This window comes from Heterodontus francisci, chromosome 4 (genome assembly GCF_036365525.1).
Source record: "Heterodontus francisci isolate sHetFra1 chromosome 4, sHetFra1.hap1, whole genome shotgun sequence".
NCBI lineage: Eukaryota > Metazoa > Chordata > Chondrichthyes > Heterodontiformes > Heterodontidae > Heterodontus > Heterodontus francisci.
Window position 1 is genome coordinate 52,279,925 of NC_090374.1, and position 18,574 is coordinate 52,298,498.

Consider the following 18,574-nt stretch of genomic DNA (forward strand, 5'->3'; position numbering starts at 1 on the left):
CATATTCCCTACCACCTACCTACACTAAAGGCAATCTACAATGGCCAATTTACCCATCAACCTGCAAGTCTTGGGCTGTGGGAGGAAACCGGAGCACCCGGCGAAAACCCACGCGGTCACAGGGAGAACTTGCATACTCCACACAGGCAGTACCCAGAATCGAACCCAGGTCCCTGGAGTTGTGAGGCTGCAGTGCTAACCACTGTGCCACCCTGTGGCGCATCTGTAAACTTTGAAATTATGCCCTATACACCAAGGTCTAGGTCATTAATAAACATCAGGAAAAGCAAGGGTCCCCAACACTGATCCCTGGGGAACTCCACTACAAACCTTCCTCCAGTCTGAAAAACATCCACTAACCAACACTCTGTTTCCTATCACTCAGCCAATTTCGTACTATGCTGCTACCATCCCTTTTATTCCATGAGCTACAGGTTTGCTCACAAGTCTGTTAGGTAGCACTGCATCAAACGCCTTTGAAAGTGCATGTACACCACATCAACACTCTGTTACCCTCTCAAAAAACTCCAGCAAGTTAGTTAAACATGATTTTTTCCCCTTAAGAAATCCATGCTGGCTTTCCTTAATTAACTCGCATTTGTCCAGGTGACTATTGATTTTGTTCCGAATTATTTTTTCTACAAGTTTTCCCACCACCGAAGTTAAATTTGACTGGTCTGTAGTTGCTGGGCTTATCTTTACATCATTTTTTGAACAAGGGTGTAATGTTTGCAATTCTCCAGTCCTCTGGCACCAAGTCTAAGGAAGACTGAAAAATTATGGTCAGTGCCTCCACAATTTTCACCCTCATTTCCCTCAGTATACTTGGATGCATCTCATCTGGTCCTGGTGCTTTATCAACTTTAAGTACAGACAGCCTATCTAATACTTCCACTTTATCAATTTTAAACCCCTCTAGTGTCTGACTTATCTCCTCTTTCAACATTACCAAGGAAGAAGATGCAAACCCAGGCAAAGACAAATGCAAAGTCTTCATTTAATACCTCAGCTATGCCCTCTGCCTCCGTGTGTAAATCCCCTTTCTGGTCCCTAATCAGCCCCACTCCTCCTTTTACCACCCTTTTACTATTTATATGCCGATAGAAAACTTTGGGATTCCCTTTAATGCTAGCTCGTTTCATGCTCTCTTTTTGCTTCACTCATTTGCTTTTTCACTTCCCTTCTGGACCTTCTATATTTATCCTGGTTCTCAATAGTATTTTCTACCTGGCATGTCATAAGTACACTTTTTTTTCTTTATCTTAATCCCTATCTCTTTTGCCATCCAGGGAGCTCTGGATTTGTTTGCCCTAATTTCCTAATGTGCCCAAACGATCTCTTCTTTGAAGGTCACCCATTATTCATCTACTGGTTTTCCTGCCAGCTTTTGACTCCAGTTTATTTGCTCCAGCTCCATTCTTACCCCATTGAAGTTGGCCCAATTAATTATTCTTAGCCTGGATTGCTCTTTGCCCTTTTCAATAGTCAGCCTAAACCTTATGATACAATGATCACTATTCCCTAAATGCACTCCTGCTGATACATGATCCACTTGGCCTACTAAGAACCAGGTCTAGCAGTGCCTCCTTTCTTTGTTGGACTAGCCACATTCTGTTGTAGAAAAGTTTGCTGAACACACTCTAGGAACTCTTGCCCCTCAGTGCCCTTTACACTACTATTATCCCAGTCTATGTATGGATAATTAAAGTCCCCCATTATAACTACTCTATAATATTTGCACCTCTCTAATTTCCTTGCAAATTTGTTCCTCCACGTCCTTCCCACTAACTGGCAGCCTCTAGATACCACCGAGCAATGTAACTGCACCTTTTTTGTTGCTTAGCTCAAGCCAAATTGATTGTGTCCTTGACCCCTCTCGGACATCCTTTTTCTCCAGCACTGCAATACTCTCCTTAATCAATACCGCCACCCCCCACCCCTGACAATTTAGTTTAAACTCTCCCCAATAGCACTAGCAAATCTCTCTGCAAGGATGTTCGTCCCAGTCCTGCTAAGATGCAACCCGTCCAACTTGTACAGGTCCCAACTGCCCCAGAACTGGTCCCAATGTCTCAGAAATCTGATGCCCTCCCTCCTACACCAGTTTGCCAGTCACATGTTCAATCGCTCAATTCTCCTATTCCTATGATCACTTGCACATGGGACTGGGACTAATCTTGAGATTACTGCTTTTGAGGTCCTGCTTTTTAATCTCCTTCCTAGCTCCCTAAAATCTGCTTTCAGGACCTCATCCCCCTTCTTACCTATGTCATTGGTACCAATGTGGACCACGACCTCTGGCTGTTCACCCTCCCCCACAAGAATGTCCTGAAGCTGCTCTGTGACATCCTTGGCCCTGGCACCAAGGAGGCAAAATGCCATCCTGGAGTCATGTTTACTGCCGCAGAAACACCTGTCTGTTCTTTTAACTAACGAGTCCCCTATCACTACTGGTGTTCCGCTCCTCTTCCTCCCCTGCTGTGCAGCTGAGCCACCTATGGTATCACAAACTTGGCTGTGACTGCACTCCTCCTAGGAATCATCATCCTCACCAGTATTCAAAATGGAAAATCGATGAGAGAGATCATATCAGGGGACTCCTGCACTACCTGCTTGGTTCACTTAGACGTCCCATTCCCTATCTGCCAGCATGCTCCTAACCTGTGGTGTGATCACCTCCCTAAACGTGCTATCCATGTGGTCCTTTGCCTCGTGGATGCACAACAGTGACTCCAGCGCCGTTCGCATTCTGAAACCCAGAGCTCAAGCTGGTGACACGTCCTGCAGATGTGTTTGTCTAGGACACATGGTGTGTCTAGGACTTCCCACATGCCACTTGGAGGAATTGCACTGCCATACCTTAACTTTACAGACTATTTATTATAATTAGAATAGCTTACCAGTTACTCACCAACTAGCTCTTTCCACTACACTGAAGCAAGAACCAAACACGAGAGTTAAAAGAGTGGGGGAAAAAAATAGAAAAATGGAGCATCTCCTCCCCACTTCACCGAACACACCACTCACCAAACCCGAATCTCCACATTCAGCTTACAATCTGCACTCAGACCTCTGTATTTCTACCTTTTGAAGCTGAAACTGCAGCAACCATATTTGACTGGTCAGCTACTTAACTAATCAGCTACTCTGCAGTACAGCCGGTTAATCCCTGCCTAAAACTAAGAAACTCACTACCTTCTTAACCCTACTTTGTCTCGAGGGCAAATCCTAGTTAAACGCCAACTGCAGACCAGACTTTTATAAAGATAACACTTAAAATTCCCACTCGCCAAACTCTAATCTCCACACTCAGCTTGCAATCTACACACTGTTTTCCCAACTTTACCCATTAAATACACTTGAATTGTAACTAGTCAGGTTTCTGATGCCACTGCTGGGAAATGACAAGTTTCAAATGTGGCCTTAGGCCAGTTTGGGCAAAATGTCAATGGGTCATAGTTTGCTGTAAAAATAATGGTGGGGCTAATGGCTTTCACTGTTACCTACACATAAATGGTACAGCAATTTCAGGCAAGGAGCATATGTGCGGTTAGACTCAAATATCCAAATATTGTCATCCCTGCTGTGCTGATCCTTTAGCTTTGTGAAAACAGCAACTGACCATCTGCCTCAGCATTGAATCGTGCAAAGTTGCTGCATTTCGGCAGTAGATACAAATTATCTCTCCACAGAAAATCAAGTCTTATTTAGATTAAGTGCACCTTTGATCAGTGATAATTGCTTCCAGTCAACTTCTCTGACACTGAAAATTAAAGAAGTGTGGAGTCTCAGTTCTTCTGATATCAATTGTAGGAGCCTTTTAAAATGTAAAATTTAAGAACTTAATTTTTTCATAAACTTTTTCTTTGTCCCCTTCTCTCTTTAATCTTTCTCAGCCTTTTTTGTACCTCATTTTATGTTGAATTCACCCACTCAAATTTATACTTCCTTCTCAGTCCTTCAATGTAATTGGTTAAGACGGCCCAGTTCACTTGGGCCCAGATACTCACTTTCCCTCACTGCACCATTATCAACTTGCACTTTTAGCCATTTGCCATGGAAAAAAAATGAAACTCCTAAACACTCAAGAGTAAGTCTAACTAATAGCGAATGCAGTTAGATGCCCTGCTGCAGCAAATTATGGCCAATATTCTCACATTGATATGAATTTCCCAAAATATGAGATCTAAGATAAAAGAAACATAGAAAAAGGTAGGAATAGGAGTCAGCCATTCGACCCTTCGAGCCTGTTCCGCCATTCAATACGATCATAGCTGATCATCCAAACTCAGTAACCTGTTCCCACTTTCCCCCCATATCCTTTGATCCCTTTCACCCCAAGAGCTACATCTAACTCCTTCTTGAAAATATACAATGTTTTGGCCTCAACTGCTTTCTGTGGTAGCAAATTCCACAGGCTCACCAATCTCTGGGTGAAGAAATTTCTCCTCATCTCAGTCCTGAAAGGTTTACTCCATACCCTTAGACTATGACCCCTGATTCTGGACTCCCCCACCATCAGGAACATCCTTCCTGCATCTACCCGGTCAAGTCCTGTTAGAATTTTATAGGTTTCTACGAGATTCCCCCCCTCACTCTTCTGAACGCCAGCGAATATAATCCGAACCGACTCAATCTCTCCTCATACGTCAGTCCCACCACCCCAGGAATCAGTCTGGTAAACCTTCGCTGCACTCCCTCTTTAGCAAGAACATCCTTCCTCAGATAAGGACACCAAAACTGCACACAATATTCCAGGTGTGGCCTCACCAAGGCCCTGTATAATTGCAGTAAGACAACCCTGCTCCTCAACTCGAATCCTCTCGCTATGAAGACTAACATACCATTTGCCTTTTTTACTGCCTGTTGCACCTGCATGCTTACCTTCAGTAACTGGTGTACGGGAACACCCAGGTCTCTCTGCATATTCCCCTCTCTCAGTTTATAGCTGTTCAGATAATAATCTGCCTTCCTGTTTTTGCTACCAAAGTGGATAACCTCACATTTATCCACATTATACCGCATCTGCCATGCATTAGCCCACTCACTCAGCTTGTCCAAATCACCCTGAAGCCTCTCTGCATCCTCCTCACAAATCACCCTCCCTCCCAGTTTTGTGTCATCTGCACATCTGGAGATATTACATTTAGTTCCCTCATCTAAATCACTAATATATATTGTGAATAGCTGGGGTCCTAACACCGATCCCTGCGGTACCCCACTAGTCACTGCCTGCCATTTGGAAAAAGACCCATTTATTCCTACTCTTTGTTTCCTGTCCGCCAACCAATTTTCTATCCATCACAATACACTACTCCCAATCCCATGCGCTTTAATTTACATGCTAATCTCTTATGTGGGTCAAAAGCCTTCTGAAAGTCCAAATCCCCTTCATCAACTCTACTAATTACATCCTTGAAGAATTCTAGTAGATTTGTCAAGCATGATTTCCCTTTCGTAAACTCATCCTGACTCTATCCGATTCTACAACTGTTCTCCAAGTGCTCTGCTATAAAATCTTTGATAATGGACTCTAGAATTTTCCCCACTGGTGGAATGGTCTGTACTTCCCTGTTTTGTCTCTACTGCCCTTTTTAAATAGTGGGGTTATATTAGCTACCCTCCAATCTGTAGGAACTGCTCTAGAATCTATAGAATCTTGGAAGATGACCACCAATGCATCCACTATTTCTAGGGCCACTTCCTTAAGTACTCTGGGATATAGATTATCAGGCCCAGGGGATTTAATCGGCCTCAATCCCATCAATTTCCCCAACACCATTTCTCTACTGATTTCCTTCAGTTCCTCCCCCTCACTAAACCTGGTGTTCCCCAACATTTCTGGTATGATATTTGTGTCCTCCTTTGTGAAAACAGAACCAAAGTATGCATTTAGTCAGTCAGCCATTTCTTTGATCTCCATAATAAATTTCCCTGTTTTTGACTGTAAGAGACCTATATTTGTCTTCAATCTTTTTCTCTTCACGTACCTATAGAAACTTTTACAGTCAGCTTTTATGTTCCCCGCAAGCTTACTCTCGTACTCTTATTTTACCCTCATCAATCAATCCCTTGGTCCTCCTTTGCTGAATTCTAAACTGCTCCCAATCCTCAGGTCTGTTGTTTTTTCTGGCAAACTTGTATGCCTCTTCCTTGGATCTAATGCTACCTCTAATTTCCCTTGTTAGCCATTGTTCGGCTACCTTTCCCGTTTTACTTTTACGCCAGACAGGAATAAACAATTGTTGCAATTCATCCATGCGCTCTTTGAATGTTTGCCATTGCCTATCCACAGTCATCCCTTTAAGTAATGTTTTCCAATCCATCATGTCCAACTCACGCCTCATACCTTCGTAGTTTCCTTGAAGCTTCAGGACCCTAGTCTCAATCAACTACGTCACTCTCCATCTTGAAGAATTCTATCATATTATGGTCGCTCATCCCCAAGAGGTCTCACACAACTAGATTGTCAATTATTCCTCTCTCATTACACAATACAAAATCTAGGATGGCCTGTTCTCTAGTTGGTCCCTCAACGTATTGGTCCAGAAAACCATCCCATATACACTCCATGAATTCCGCCTCTACGGTATTGTGACTAATTTGATTTGTCCAATCTATATGCAGATTAAAGTCACCCATAATTACAGATGTTCCTTTATCGCATGCGTCTCTAATTTTCTGTTCCATTCCCAACATCACCATAACAGTCTGGGGGTCTATATACAATCCCCAGTAATGTTTTTTGCCCCTTAGTGTTTCTCAGCTCTACCCATACAGATTCCACATCTTCAGAGCGAATATCCTTCCTCACTATTGCACTAATTTCCTCTTTAACTAGCAATGCAACTCCACCGCCTTTTACTTTTTGTCTGTCCTTCCTAAATACTGAATACCCCTGGATGTTCATTTCCCATCCCTGGTCACCCTGCAGCCATGTCTCTGTAATTCCGTTTACATCTATTTGCACGGTTAGTTCAGCCACTTTGTTGTGAATGCTCCGCGCGTTAAGGCACAAAGTCTTAAGGCTCATCTTTTTGACATTACTTGTCCCCTTCCCACTAGTTTTCACTGTGGCCCTGTTTGATTCTGGCCCTTGATTTCTATGCCTATCACTTCTCTTATTCCCCTAGTCTTTGATTCCCCCCTCCTCTGACTTTTTGCAAAGGTTCCCATCCCCCTGCCATTTTAGTTTTAACCCTCCCCAACCACTCTAGCAAGTACTTCCCCAGGTGTAACCCATCCAGTTTGTACTGGTCCCACCTCCCCAAGAACTGGTCCCAATGTCCTAGGAATTCATCCAATATATCCTGCTATTTCTACTCTGACTTGCACGTGGTATTGGTAGTAATCCAGAGATCATTACCTTTGAGGTCCTACTTTTCAACTTACTTACCAACTCCCCATATTCTGCTTTTAGGACCTCATCCTTTTTTTTTTAAAACCTATGTCGTTTGTACCAATATGTACCATGACCACTGGCTGTTCACCCTCCCTCTTTAGAATGCCCTGTAACCGCTCTGAGACATCCTTGACCGCAGCACCAGGGAGGCAACATACCATCCTGGAGTCTCATTTGTGGCCACAGAAACGCCTATCTGTTCCCCTTACAATTGAATCCCCTAACTATTGCATTTCCACACTTTTTTACTCTTCCCTTGTGCAGCACAGCCAAACGTGGTGCAACAAATTGGGCTGTTGCTGCTTTCCCCTGAGAGGCCATTCCCCCCAACAGTATCCAAAAGCAGTATACCTGTTTTGTAGGGGAATAGCCACAGGAGATTCCTGCACTGCCTATCTAGTCCTCTTGCTCTGCCTGGTGGTCAGCCATTCCCTTCCTGCCTGTGGAGTCTGAGCCTGCGTTGTGACGACCTCTCTATACATGCTATCTACGATACTCTCTGCCTCCGCCAAATATCCCTTGATCACAATCGCCCGAAGAACTGTACCTAACTCTTTCTTGAATATATTTAATGATCTGGCCTCAACTGCTTTCCATGGTAGAGAATTCCACAGGTTCACCACTCTCTGGGTGAAGAAATCTCTCCTCATCTCAGTCCTAAACAGCTTACCCCTTATCCTTAGATTGTGACCCCTGGTCCAGGACTCCCCCGCCATAGAGAACATCCTTCCTGCATCTAATCTGTCTAGTCCTGTTAGAATTTTGTAGGTTTCTATGAGATCCCCTCTCATTCATCTAAACTCTACCGAACACGAGCCTAATCGACCCAATCCCTCTTCATACATCAGTCCTGCCATCCCAGGAATCAGTCTGGTGAACCTTCGCTGCACTCCCTCCATAGCAAGAACATCCTTCCTCAGATAAGGAAGCCAAAACTGCACACAATACTCCAGACGTGGTCTCACCAAGGCCTTGTATAATTGCAGCAAGACATCCCTGCTCCTGAATCTTCTCGCTATGAAGGCCAACATACCATTTCCCTTCTTGACTGCCTGCTGCACCTGCATGCTTACTTTCACGACTGGTGCAAAAGGACACCCAGGTTTCGCTGCACCTTTCCCTTTCCCCCCAATCTATCGCCGTTCAAATAATCTGCCTTTCTGTTTTTGCCACCAAAGTGGATAACCTCACATTTATCCACATTATACTGCATCTGCCATGCATTTGCCCACTCACTCAACCTGTCCAAATCACACTGGAGCTTCTCTGCATCCTCCTCACAGCTCACACTCCCACCCAACTTTGTGTCGTTTGCAAACTTGGATACATTACATTTAATTCCCTCATCTGTATCATTAATATATACTGTGAATAGCTGGGGTCCTAGCACTGATCTCTGCGGTACCTCACTACTCACTGCCTACCACTCAGAAAAAGACCCGTTTATTCCTACTCTTTGTTTCCTGTCTGCTAACCAGTTCTCTATCCATGTTAGTACCTCAGTCCCATGTGCTTTAATTTTGCATGCTAATCTCTTATATGGGACCTTATCGAAAGCCTTATGAAAGTCCAAATACACCACATCCACTGGTTCTCCCTTATCTATTCTACTAGTTACATCCTCAAAAAATTTCAATAGATTTGTCAAGCATGATTTCCCTTTCGTAAATCCATGTTGACTTTGTCCTATCCTGTCATTGTTTTCCAAGTGCTTTGCGATTACATCTTTTATAACGGACTCTAGCATTTTCCCCACTACTGATGTCAGGCTAACAGGTCTACTATATTCCCTGTTTTCTCTACCTTTTTTTAAAAAAAAAATAGTGGGGTTACATTAGCTAGTTGGAACTGTTCCAGTGTCTATAGAATTTTGAAAAATGACCAGCAATGCATCTACTATTTCTAGGGCCACTTCCTTAAGTACTCTGGGATGTAGATTATCAGGCCCTGAGGATTTATCGGCCTTCAATCCCATCAATTTCCCCAACACCATTTCCCTACCAATACAGATTTCATACAGTTCCTCCTTCTCACTAGACCCTATGTTCCCCAACATTTCACATTAGAGACTTGCACCATACCCACAAATCACTAACATATTAATGGTTTGCTTATTGCCATTTACTATTTTAAGCTTTACCATTCCCGCTTTATTTTTAAAAAACCCCACAAAATTCCACTTCACTGATATGAACAAATGCTGCTCACATCTCGCTGTTCCCAAGTCAGTGGAAGAGAACTTCAGGGTGAGCAAAATAAAATGCCTGTCTCATGTTAATAAGATGAAAACACTTGTGGTGACATGACACCAGCAACAAACTGGGAACAGTTCCCTTTTAAATTACTACAATAATTAATTAATTTATATTCTACGTCTTCAGAACTGTACATTCTTATACATTCTAAAAAACACTGAAAATGGACAAAGGTGAAGTGAATGGGGCAGAATGATGTCAGATGCAGTCAAATACACTTTGTATTCACAGCCACCATCCTTGTACCCAAACTAAAATTCTAAAATGAAGTAGGGGTCATACATGAACCAAAGAATTTAAGAGTCCATCTACAGTAGTATTAAAAAGAATAACTTGCAGTTTCAATAAGCCAAATGGGGTTTATTGGCTTCATCACAAGAAATATAGGACGTAAAGGAATAAGGCACTACTGTAATAGAATGTGTGCTGGTTATACCACATTTGGAACCTTGTTCAGGTTTTGGGTATCACACCTCTGGAAAATCTACTGATCTTAAAGATAGCCCAGAAATGATCAACTAGGCCTGGGACGAAGACACTTAGCTAGGAACCATAGAATTGTACCGTATAGCAAGCTGTCATTCCACCCTTCACACCAGAGCTAGCTCTCCAAATCTCCTTCTCCACCCCACCACCCACAGTTGTGATATCTTTCCTAAGGTAAAGCACCCAAACTGCTTGTTTTAAATGCTGTGGGTAAACTAGCATTCTACCCCACTGAGGATGGCATTGGGGGTGATCTGATTGAAATATTTAAAATAACAAAGGGGATTAAAAGGGCAGATAGGGTTGACCCTCTCCTTGAGCTTAGGAATTCAGAACAACCTTAGAATTCAAACTAAGCAGAAAAAGTGTTTCAGAGAATGTGAAATGAATTGAGGCATTTTAGAAGGGAAAGCAGTACTTGGGAAGTTATCAAAAAGGGATGAGAAAAAGTAGGGAATTAGGTGATTAAAAGAGGTACCTTGGGTAACAAAGGCACAATAAGCTTGAACTGAATGGCCTCCTCATACAAACTGTAATATGCGCTATTAATCACAAGTGCTGTTGCATAGTGTAATTTGATATCCCCAGTTCAGTTAAACAAGATTAACTTAATTCAAAATGGTAAAGATATTTAGCACTGATTGCAGCAATAGCCTCTTCAAACAAGTATTTAATACAAGGCTGCGTTTGCCAACAAGGCAACCACAAGGTGGCACGCTATTGGCACATGTGCAAATCCAGCCTCATCGACAGTAAATTTTAATATAATGCACAAAACATCCAGATTGATCCATATTATCGTTTAGTATACAAATAGATGTAATAACAAAGTTACATATTTAATGCACCAAAAATGCTTACTTTTTGATATAGAAAGATTCAAGTTTTTTGTAGTCACTACCAAAGCCTTGCTCTTGCATGAACTGTGTAATGGCAGGATTGGATTCCCTACAAGAAAAACAAAAATGGAGTTAAAATACAGCCTTGCTCTAGCCAATACTTATGTTAAATACCTTGTTGGTTACAAGTATGCATGCTTAAACCAAAAGTACACTCCAATATTGATGCAACACAAAACAGGTGTGCAGGTACAAATTAAGAGCAGGAGTAGGCCACTAGGCCCCTCCAGCCTGCTCTGCCATTCAAGATGATCATGGGTGTTTTGATTGTAACCTCAAAACCACATTCCCGCCTACACCCAATAATCTTTCACCACCTTGCTTATCAAGACTATCTACTTCTGCCGTAAAAATATTCAAAGATTACTTCCACTGCCTTTTGAGGAAGAGAATGCCAAAGACTCACAAGCTTCAGAAAAAATTTCTCCTTATCTCAGTCTTAAATGGGTGACCCCTTATTTTTAAACAGTGACCCCCTAGTCTAGATTCTCCCACAAGAGGAAACATCCTTCCCACATTCCTCTGTCAAGACCCCTCAGAATCTTATGTGTTTCAATCAAGTCGCCTCTTACTCTTCTAAACTCCAGCGGAATCAAGCCTACCCTGTCCAATCTTTCCTCATAAGACAACCCACAGATTTGAACAAGTCCATCCAGTCATGGCTAACGTGAATTACATACCAGTAACTCTGCAGGCACATGTACAGTGAAGTCACAAACTCATCCAAATGCCTTTTTAAAAACCCCTTAGCAAAGCATTGATCCAGTTTTCTTTTAGGAAATGTTTGTTGCAGATTTTTTAATAAAAATAACTCAGGTGAGTGACACCCATCAAGGCTGCATTTATTGCTCACCCCTAGTTTCCCTGTGGCAGTGATTGTCCTTCCCCTTAACCTACTGCAATGCTAGTAGCAATGGTGCTTCCACAATGGTGGTAGAGAATTATACAGTAGCTCTTGTCCTGCTTGGTAGTAAAGGCTGTAAAGAAAAGGAGATGATGGTCTTTGTAACCATGGTGAGTTGCTGTTGTGCATCCTGCAGATCTGACATCTTGCAGCCACAATGCACCAGCGATAGAGAGGATGCATATTGATCAATAGGCACCAGTGCAAATAGACAAGAAGGAGTAGGTCCTGCAGGCAGATTTTAGGGAGCTAGGATAGAGATTAAGAAACAGGACCTCGTAGGTAGTAATCTCCAGATTACTCCTGGTGCTATGTCCTAGTGGATAGAGAAATAGAAGGACAGAGCAGATGGATGTGTGGCTGGACAGATGTGCAGGAGGGAGCACTTCAGATTCTTGGGACATTGGGACCTGTTCTGGGGGAGATGGGACTTATACAGGCCAGACGGTTTGCACTTGAACAGAGCTGGGGCCAATGTCCTTGCAGGGCAGTTTGCTAGTTCTATTGGGGAGGGTATATAAACTAACTTGGCAGGGGATGGAAACCAGAAGGCAACATTAGAGAGGAAAAATAAGATGCACCAAGAATTGGAAGAGACATAACACTAGAGTAAGAAATAGTAAGAGGGGTGCAATAGGTCTAAATTAGGATTACATTGCATGTATCTGAATGCACAGTGTGGGGTAAATAAGGATGATGAGCAGCAGGCACAGATAGCCACATGGGAGTATGATGTTGCGGTGATAACGGAGATCTGGCTCAAAAATAGGGCAGGACTGGGCACTAAATATTCCTGGATACAAGGTGTTCAGGAAAGATAGGGAAGGAAAGAAAGGAGGGGTGGTGGCAATATCAATTAAGGAGAATATTACAATGCTGGGATGTCCTAGTGGGGTCAAGGACAGAATCTATTTGGTTAGAGCTAAGATTTCAGAGAGGTACTATTACACTACTGGGTGTAGTCTGTAGGCCTCCAACTAGTGGGAAAAATACACAGGAACAAATCTGCAAGGAAATTATAAAGAGGTGCAATAATTATGGTGTAGTAATAATGGGAGATTAATTATTCTAAAATAGACTGGGATAGTAATAGGGTTAAGGGCAGAGAGGGGGAAAGATTTTCTGAAGTTCAGGAGAATTCTACATCAGTATGCTTCTAGTCAAACAAGGAAAAAGGCATTGCTGGTTCTGGTTTTAGGGAATGGGTTGGGACAAGTGGATCATTTAGGAGACAGCAATCATAAGGTTTAGGTTAGCTATGGGCGAAGGACAAGGTACAATCCAAAGTCAAAATAATTAAGTTGGGGGGTGGGGGCTGAAATAGAGGGGGCCAATTTCAATGGGGTGAGAATGGATCTGCGCAGGTAAATTAGAATGAAAGATTGGCAGGCAAAACTGTAACAGAACAATGTGCTGCCTTAAAAGAGGAGATAGTTCAAGTACAGTTGCAGTACATTCCTTAGTTAGACCACATCTGGAGTACGGTGTACAGATTTGGTCTCCTTACTTAAGGGTATAATGCATTAGCAGTTCAGAGAAGCTTCACTCAACTGATTCCTGGGATGAAGGGGTTGTCTGATGAGGAAAGGTTGAGTCGTTTGGGCCTATACCCATTGGAGTTTTAAAAAGAAAAGAGGTGATCTTATTGAAACATACAAGATTCTGAAGCGATCTGACAGGGTGGATGCTGAGAGGATGGTTCCCCTTGTGGGGGAAGTCTAGAACTAGGGGACATAGGGTAAAAATTAGGGGTCTTCCATTTAAGACTAAGATGAGGAGAATTTTTTTCTCTAAGTCATTAGTCTGTGGAATTCTCTTCCCCAGAGAACAGCAGGGGCTGAGTCACTGAATATATTCACGGCTGAGTTAGATAGATTTTTGATCGACGAGGAAGTCAAGGGTTATTGGGAGGCAGACAGGAAAGTAGAGTTGAGACCACAATCTGATCTTATCGAATGGTGGAGCAGGCTCAAGGGGCAGAGTGGCCTACTCCTGCTCCAAATTCTTGTGTTCCTGTATTCCCACGAGGGAAAAGGTAGGACTAACAAAGCCAGAGTTCCCTGGATGACGAGATAGAAAATAAGGTGAAGCAGAGAAAGGGTGCGTATGACGGATGTTGGGTGGATAATACAAGTGAGAACCAGGCTGAATATAGAAAGTTCTGAGGGGAAATGAAAAAAGAAATAAGAGCAGCAAAGTGAAAGTATGTGAAGAGCCTGCAGCCAACATGAAAGGGAATCCAAAAGTCTTCTACAGGTATATAAACCATAAAACGGTGGTAAGAAGAGGGGTGGAACGGATTAGGGACCAAAAGGGGATCTGCACATGGAGGCAGAGGGCACGACTGGGGTACTAAATGAATATTTTGTATCTGCCTTCATGAGGGGAGATGCTGCCAAAGTCGTAGTGACAGTGGAGGTAAATTGATAACAAGCAGTTTGCTTGTTGAAAGGCTGGCTGTACTTAAAGTCAATAAGTAACCAGGACTGGATGGGATGCATCTGAGAATACGGAGGGAAGTAAAGGTGAAAATAATATTCCAATTCTCCTTTGCTACAGGGGTGGATCCATAGGATTGGAGAATTGTAAATGTTGCACTTTTTTTTTTTTAAAACAGGGGTGTAAAGATAAACCCAGCAACTACAGACCAGTCAGCTTATCAGTGTTGGGAAAGCTGTTAAATTTTATTCGAGATTAATGTTTCTAACAGTCACTTGGACAAATGTGGATTAAGAAAAGCTAGCACAAACTTGTTAAGGTAAATCATGTTTAATTAATTTGATCGCGCCTTTAGATGAAGTAACAGACGATTGATAAAGGTCATGAAGTATACATGGACTTCCAAAAAGTGTTTGATAAAGTGCCACGTAACAGACTTGTCAGCAAAGTTGAAGCCCATGGAATAAAAGGGACGGGGTGGCATGGGTGCAAAGTTGACTGACTGGCAGGAAACAGAGTAATGATGAACTTTTATTTTTGGACTGGAGGAAGATATGGGGCTGGATTTTATAAGCTTGCTACCTTCAAAAGTGGTGATCCGCTCATGCGGATCACATGTCGCGCAGCCGGTGCGATATTAATCGCGGCGGCTCATTTAAGTGGCCAGGGCAGACCACTCCCACTACCCCCCCCCCAATGACATGGAGGGGGCAGGCGGTCCGTCACCGACAATGGCGCCAAGCACCACTGCGCAGGCGCCATTTTTAAAGGGCTTCGAGCCCCTCAATATAATATTAATTTTTAAAGATAGATGTTGTTTTTTAAAAAAAAATGGTGTAAACATTTAATTTGCCCCTCTCCCACCCCCTCCAATAACCATGTAATTAACAACTTTCCCTTTCCACCCCCAAAACAATTCCCCTGCCCACCTAAGCTCCACCCCCCGAAAGTTCATAAACTTTAAAATTTACCCCTTCCCACCATCCCCAAACCAATGATATTAGTTTTACCCCAAACCCCTGCAACATCCACCCCCCAACCCTGCACCGAGAACCTTACCTGCTGCCCCCTCCCCACCAGTGTCACACTTCGGATCCCCAGACCACGACCCGAAGGTGCGAAAGTGCCAGCAACTTGCACCAATATGGCTTGGGGCCTGACAGTAGGAACGGATAAGTAACTTATTCACTAATTTACATTTTTTTTTTAACGTGCAGATTTGGCTCCAGAGTGGGGTGGCCACTGACAATATCGGGCTGGGCCTGTGCTGGAGACATTTTATGGCCCCTGACGTCAGGTGTGGGGATGCTGCAAAACCCAGCCCATATAGTGGGCTTCCCCAGGGGTCGGAGTTAGGACCCCTGTTTTTCCTTGATCTATATTAACGACATAGACTTGGGCCTGCAGGGCACAATTTCAAAATTTGAAGAGGACACTGAACTGAGAGGATAGTGGTAGACTTGAAGAAGGCAGGCTGGGGGAAATGGGCAGACATGTGACAGATGAAATTTAATGCAGAGAAATGTGAAGCAATATAAAAAGATACCATTCTGAAGTGGGTACAGGAACTAGAGACACCTTGGGGTATATATGCACAAATCATTAAAGATGGCAGGGCAGGCTGAAAAAGTAGTTAATAAGGCATACGGGATCCTGGACCTTATAAATAGAAGCATTAGTACAAAAGCAAGGAATTATGGTAAACCTTTATAAACACTGGTTCAGCCTCAACTCGAGTATGGTGCCAATTCTGGACACCACACGTTAGGGAGGATCTGAAGGCATTAGAGAGAGGGTGGAGAAAAGATTTAAGAGAATGGTCCTGGGGATGAGACACTTCAGTTATGAGGATAGATCGGCGAAGGCTGGGGCTGCTCTCGACAAGGAAGAGAAGGTTGGTGTTCAAAATCATGAGATAGCAGCAAAAGAACCAGAGGTGACATGAGGAATTTTTTTTTTTTTGAAGTGCAGAGTCTGGTGGAGGAATATTCAATAGCGGCTTTCAAAAGGGAATTGGATAATTATCTGAAGAGAAAATATTTACAGGGCTACTGGGAAAAAGCGGGGGAGTGAGAATAGCTGAGTAGCTCTTGTAGAGAGCTGGCAAGGACACAATGGGCTGAATGGCCTTCTTCTGTGTTGTAACCATTCTATGCTCCACCCTGGATGATGTGGAGTATCTAAGTGTTGTTGTGGCTGCACCATCCAGGCAACAGATGTTCCATCATACTCCTGAGTGGAGCCTTGTCGATGGTGCAGAGGCTTTGATGGGCCAGGTGGTGATTCATTCATTGCACACAGCCTTTGTTCTGCTCTTGTATCCTTGGCATGGATAATGCTGATCCAGTTAAGGCAGTTAACGATGGACCCCTAAGATGTTGATGAGGGAGAAACTTGGTGATTATCGTGCTGTTAAAAGGTCAAGAACAGCTTGGATAGGGAGCAGCTACTTCTGGTGCACAGATGTTCAGCAAAGTTGGTACGTTATCAGCGTACATAACTTTTGCTGTGACTGGTACAGGTACACTCAGCTCTTAATGCCATATGGAGCGAATGGAAGTGCATGGACACTGGCAATGATAGTGTCCTTAGAAGGAGACTGAACAGGATTATTCACAGCACTTTTGACTGAAGACTTCTGCAAAGAGTTCACCTTTAATTCTGTTGGGTTCCACCTTGGTTGAGAATCATTAGTTTCTTTGATAGCCCTCACCTTTCTCAGCTGCATGTTGTTTGGTTACAGAATTTTAGCCTGTTCCAATTTTGCGGAACAGCTCAGCTGTATGTAACTGGATGTTTAGTGTTTAGCATGCTGGTAGCCATTAGTAGTAACTTCACCAGGGTTCAGTTACTCAAGGGTAGGTCTAGTGTTGCTTCTGGAATCTGCTTCAACACCTGCCACAAAATTAACTAGAGTTGATGGCAACAGAAGAGCGTGAGGGATGTGCCAACCAAGTTGTTACAGCTTTAGATGGTGCAACATTCTGGCACCGCTGTTAGCCCATGATACCTGATGGATGCCAAGTATTGGGCTGCTGGATCCATCGCACGTAGCATGGCAGCAGCACCACATTACATAATGTCCTCACTGTGGAGAAAAGGCTTCTAAAGGGCTTTGCAGTGGTCATTATGCAGTGGAAAGACATGTCTGCAACAAATTGGTTGGTGAGGACAAGAGCAAGTTGGATACTTGCAGTTTTTTTTTAAAAACCATCTGGTGCGGACCCAGTCTGGCAACAACACCCTTCAGGACTCAGCCATTGGTCTTGCTATCAAGCCATTCTTGGTAGGAAACACAAATTCCCTACTCGAGTGCATTCTTTGCTCTTGCTTCACTCAGAATTTTCTCTTTTAAACATCACTTGGAGGAACAGTGATACATCAGTTGCGAAAGAGGCTATAGTTGATCAGCAGGTTTCCTGACCTTGTCTGACTACATGCTTGAACAAACAGCTGTACAGTTGTATTGTTGAAAAGGCCACTCATTGTGCTTTGCAGTTTTGGGGGTTGACTGCATTAAGAAAGCCTACACTCCATATGATTAATAAATTATTACTGCTATTAAGCAGCAGTAATGACTAGATATTTCAATTGAGATAGTGAATAAATAAAGCAAGGTATAAATTTCAGAAAGTGACAAGTTTACGTACCAGCACTCAAAATTCACTTCATCTCCTCCCAAATGGATGTAAGCATCTGGAAACATTAAGCTGACCTCTTTAAAGAATTGATTCAAAAAATCATAGGTTGTATTTAAAGAGGGATTTATAGGTCCAAAGGTTCCACTAAGCTTCTCACCATTATAACAAGGAGTAAGGAGGTTTCTTTGGCCTAGACAAAGAGGGAAGGGGAAGATTGCATTACACAAGTGAGGTTAGCAAAACACTGTTTAGTCAGCTATAGTTCTTCCTCAATTTTTAAAAAATCTACCCATTAAAGTGGGCACATGAACCTCATTAAGTTTTAACAACCCAGTATTCACTGAAATAGTGATTTTTTACGTTCCAAGCAAAAGGAACTGTGTTGGGCAACAGCACACTTTTCCATCCAGTGTTATCAAACATTCAGGTTAGGCCAGCATGGCTAGATGCAGAGGGGTGGCCCATCCACTATGCCTCAAAGTTACAGCTGAAACCAAGAATAACCCTGTTCTTCCTCCTCCTCGACACACATTACAACCTCTTAATAA

The 18,574-nt window shown here is 43.0% G+C and overlaps 1 protein-coding gene across 2 annotated transcripts in view; it reads right to left on the reverse strand.

Moving 5' to 3' along the window:
- Positions 1-18,574, reverse strand: part of hexb (hexosaminidase B (beta polypeptide)) — a 64,064-nt gene that overhangs the window by 24,453 nt on the left and 21,037 nt on the right. For both annotated transcript variants that reach the window (XM_068029536.1, XM_068029535.1), the window contains exons 7-8: positions 18,036-18,216; positions 11,005-11,091 (exon numbers count right to left, since the gene is read on the reverse strand). In XM_068029536.1, coding sequence (XP_067885637.1) covers positions 11,005-11,091; positions 18,036-18,216 — 268 coding nt within the window. The remainder of the gene's footprint in view (positions 1-11,004; positions 11,092-18,035; positions 18,217-18,574) is intronic.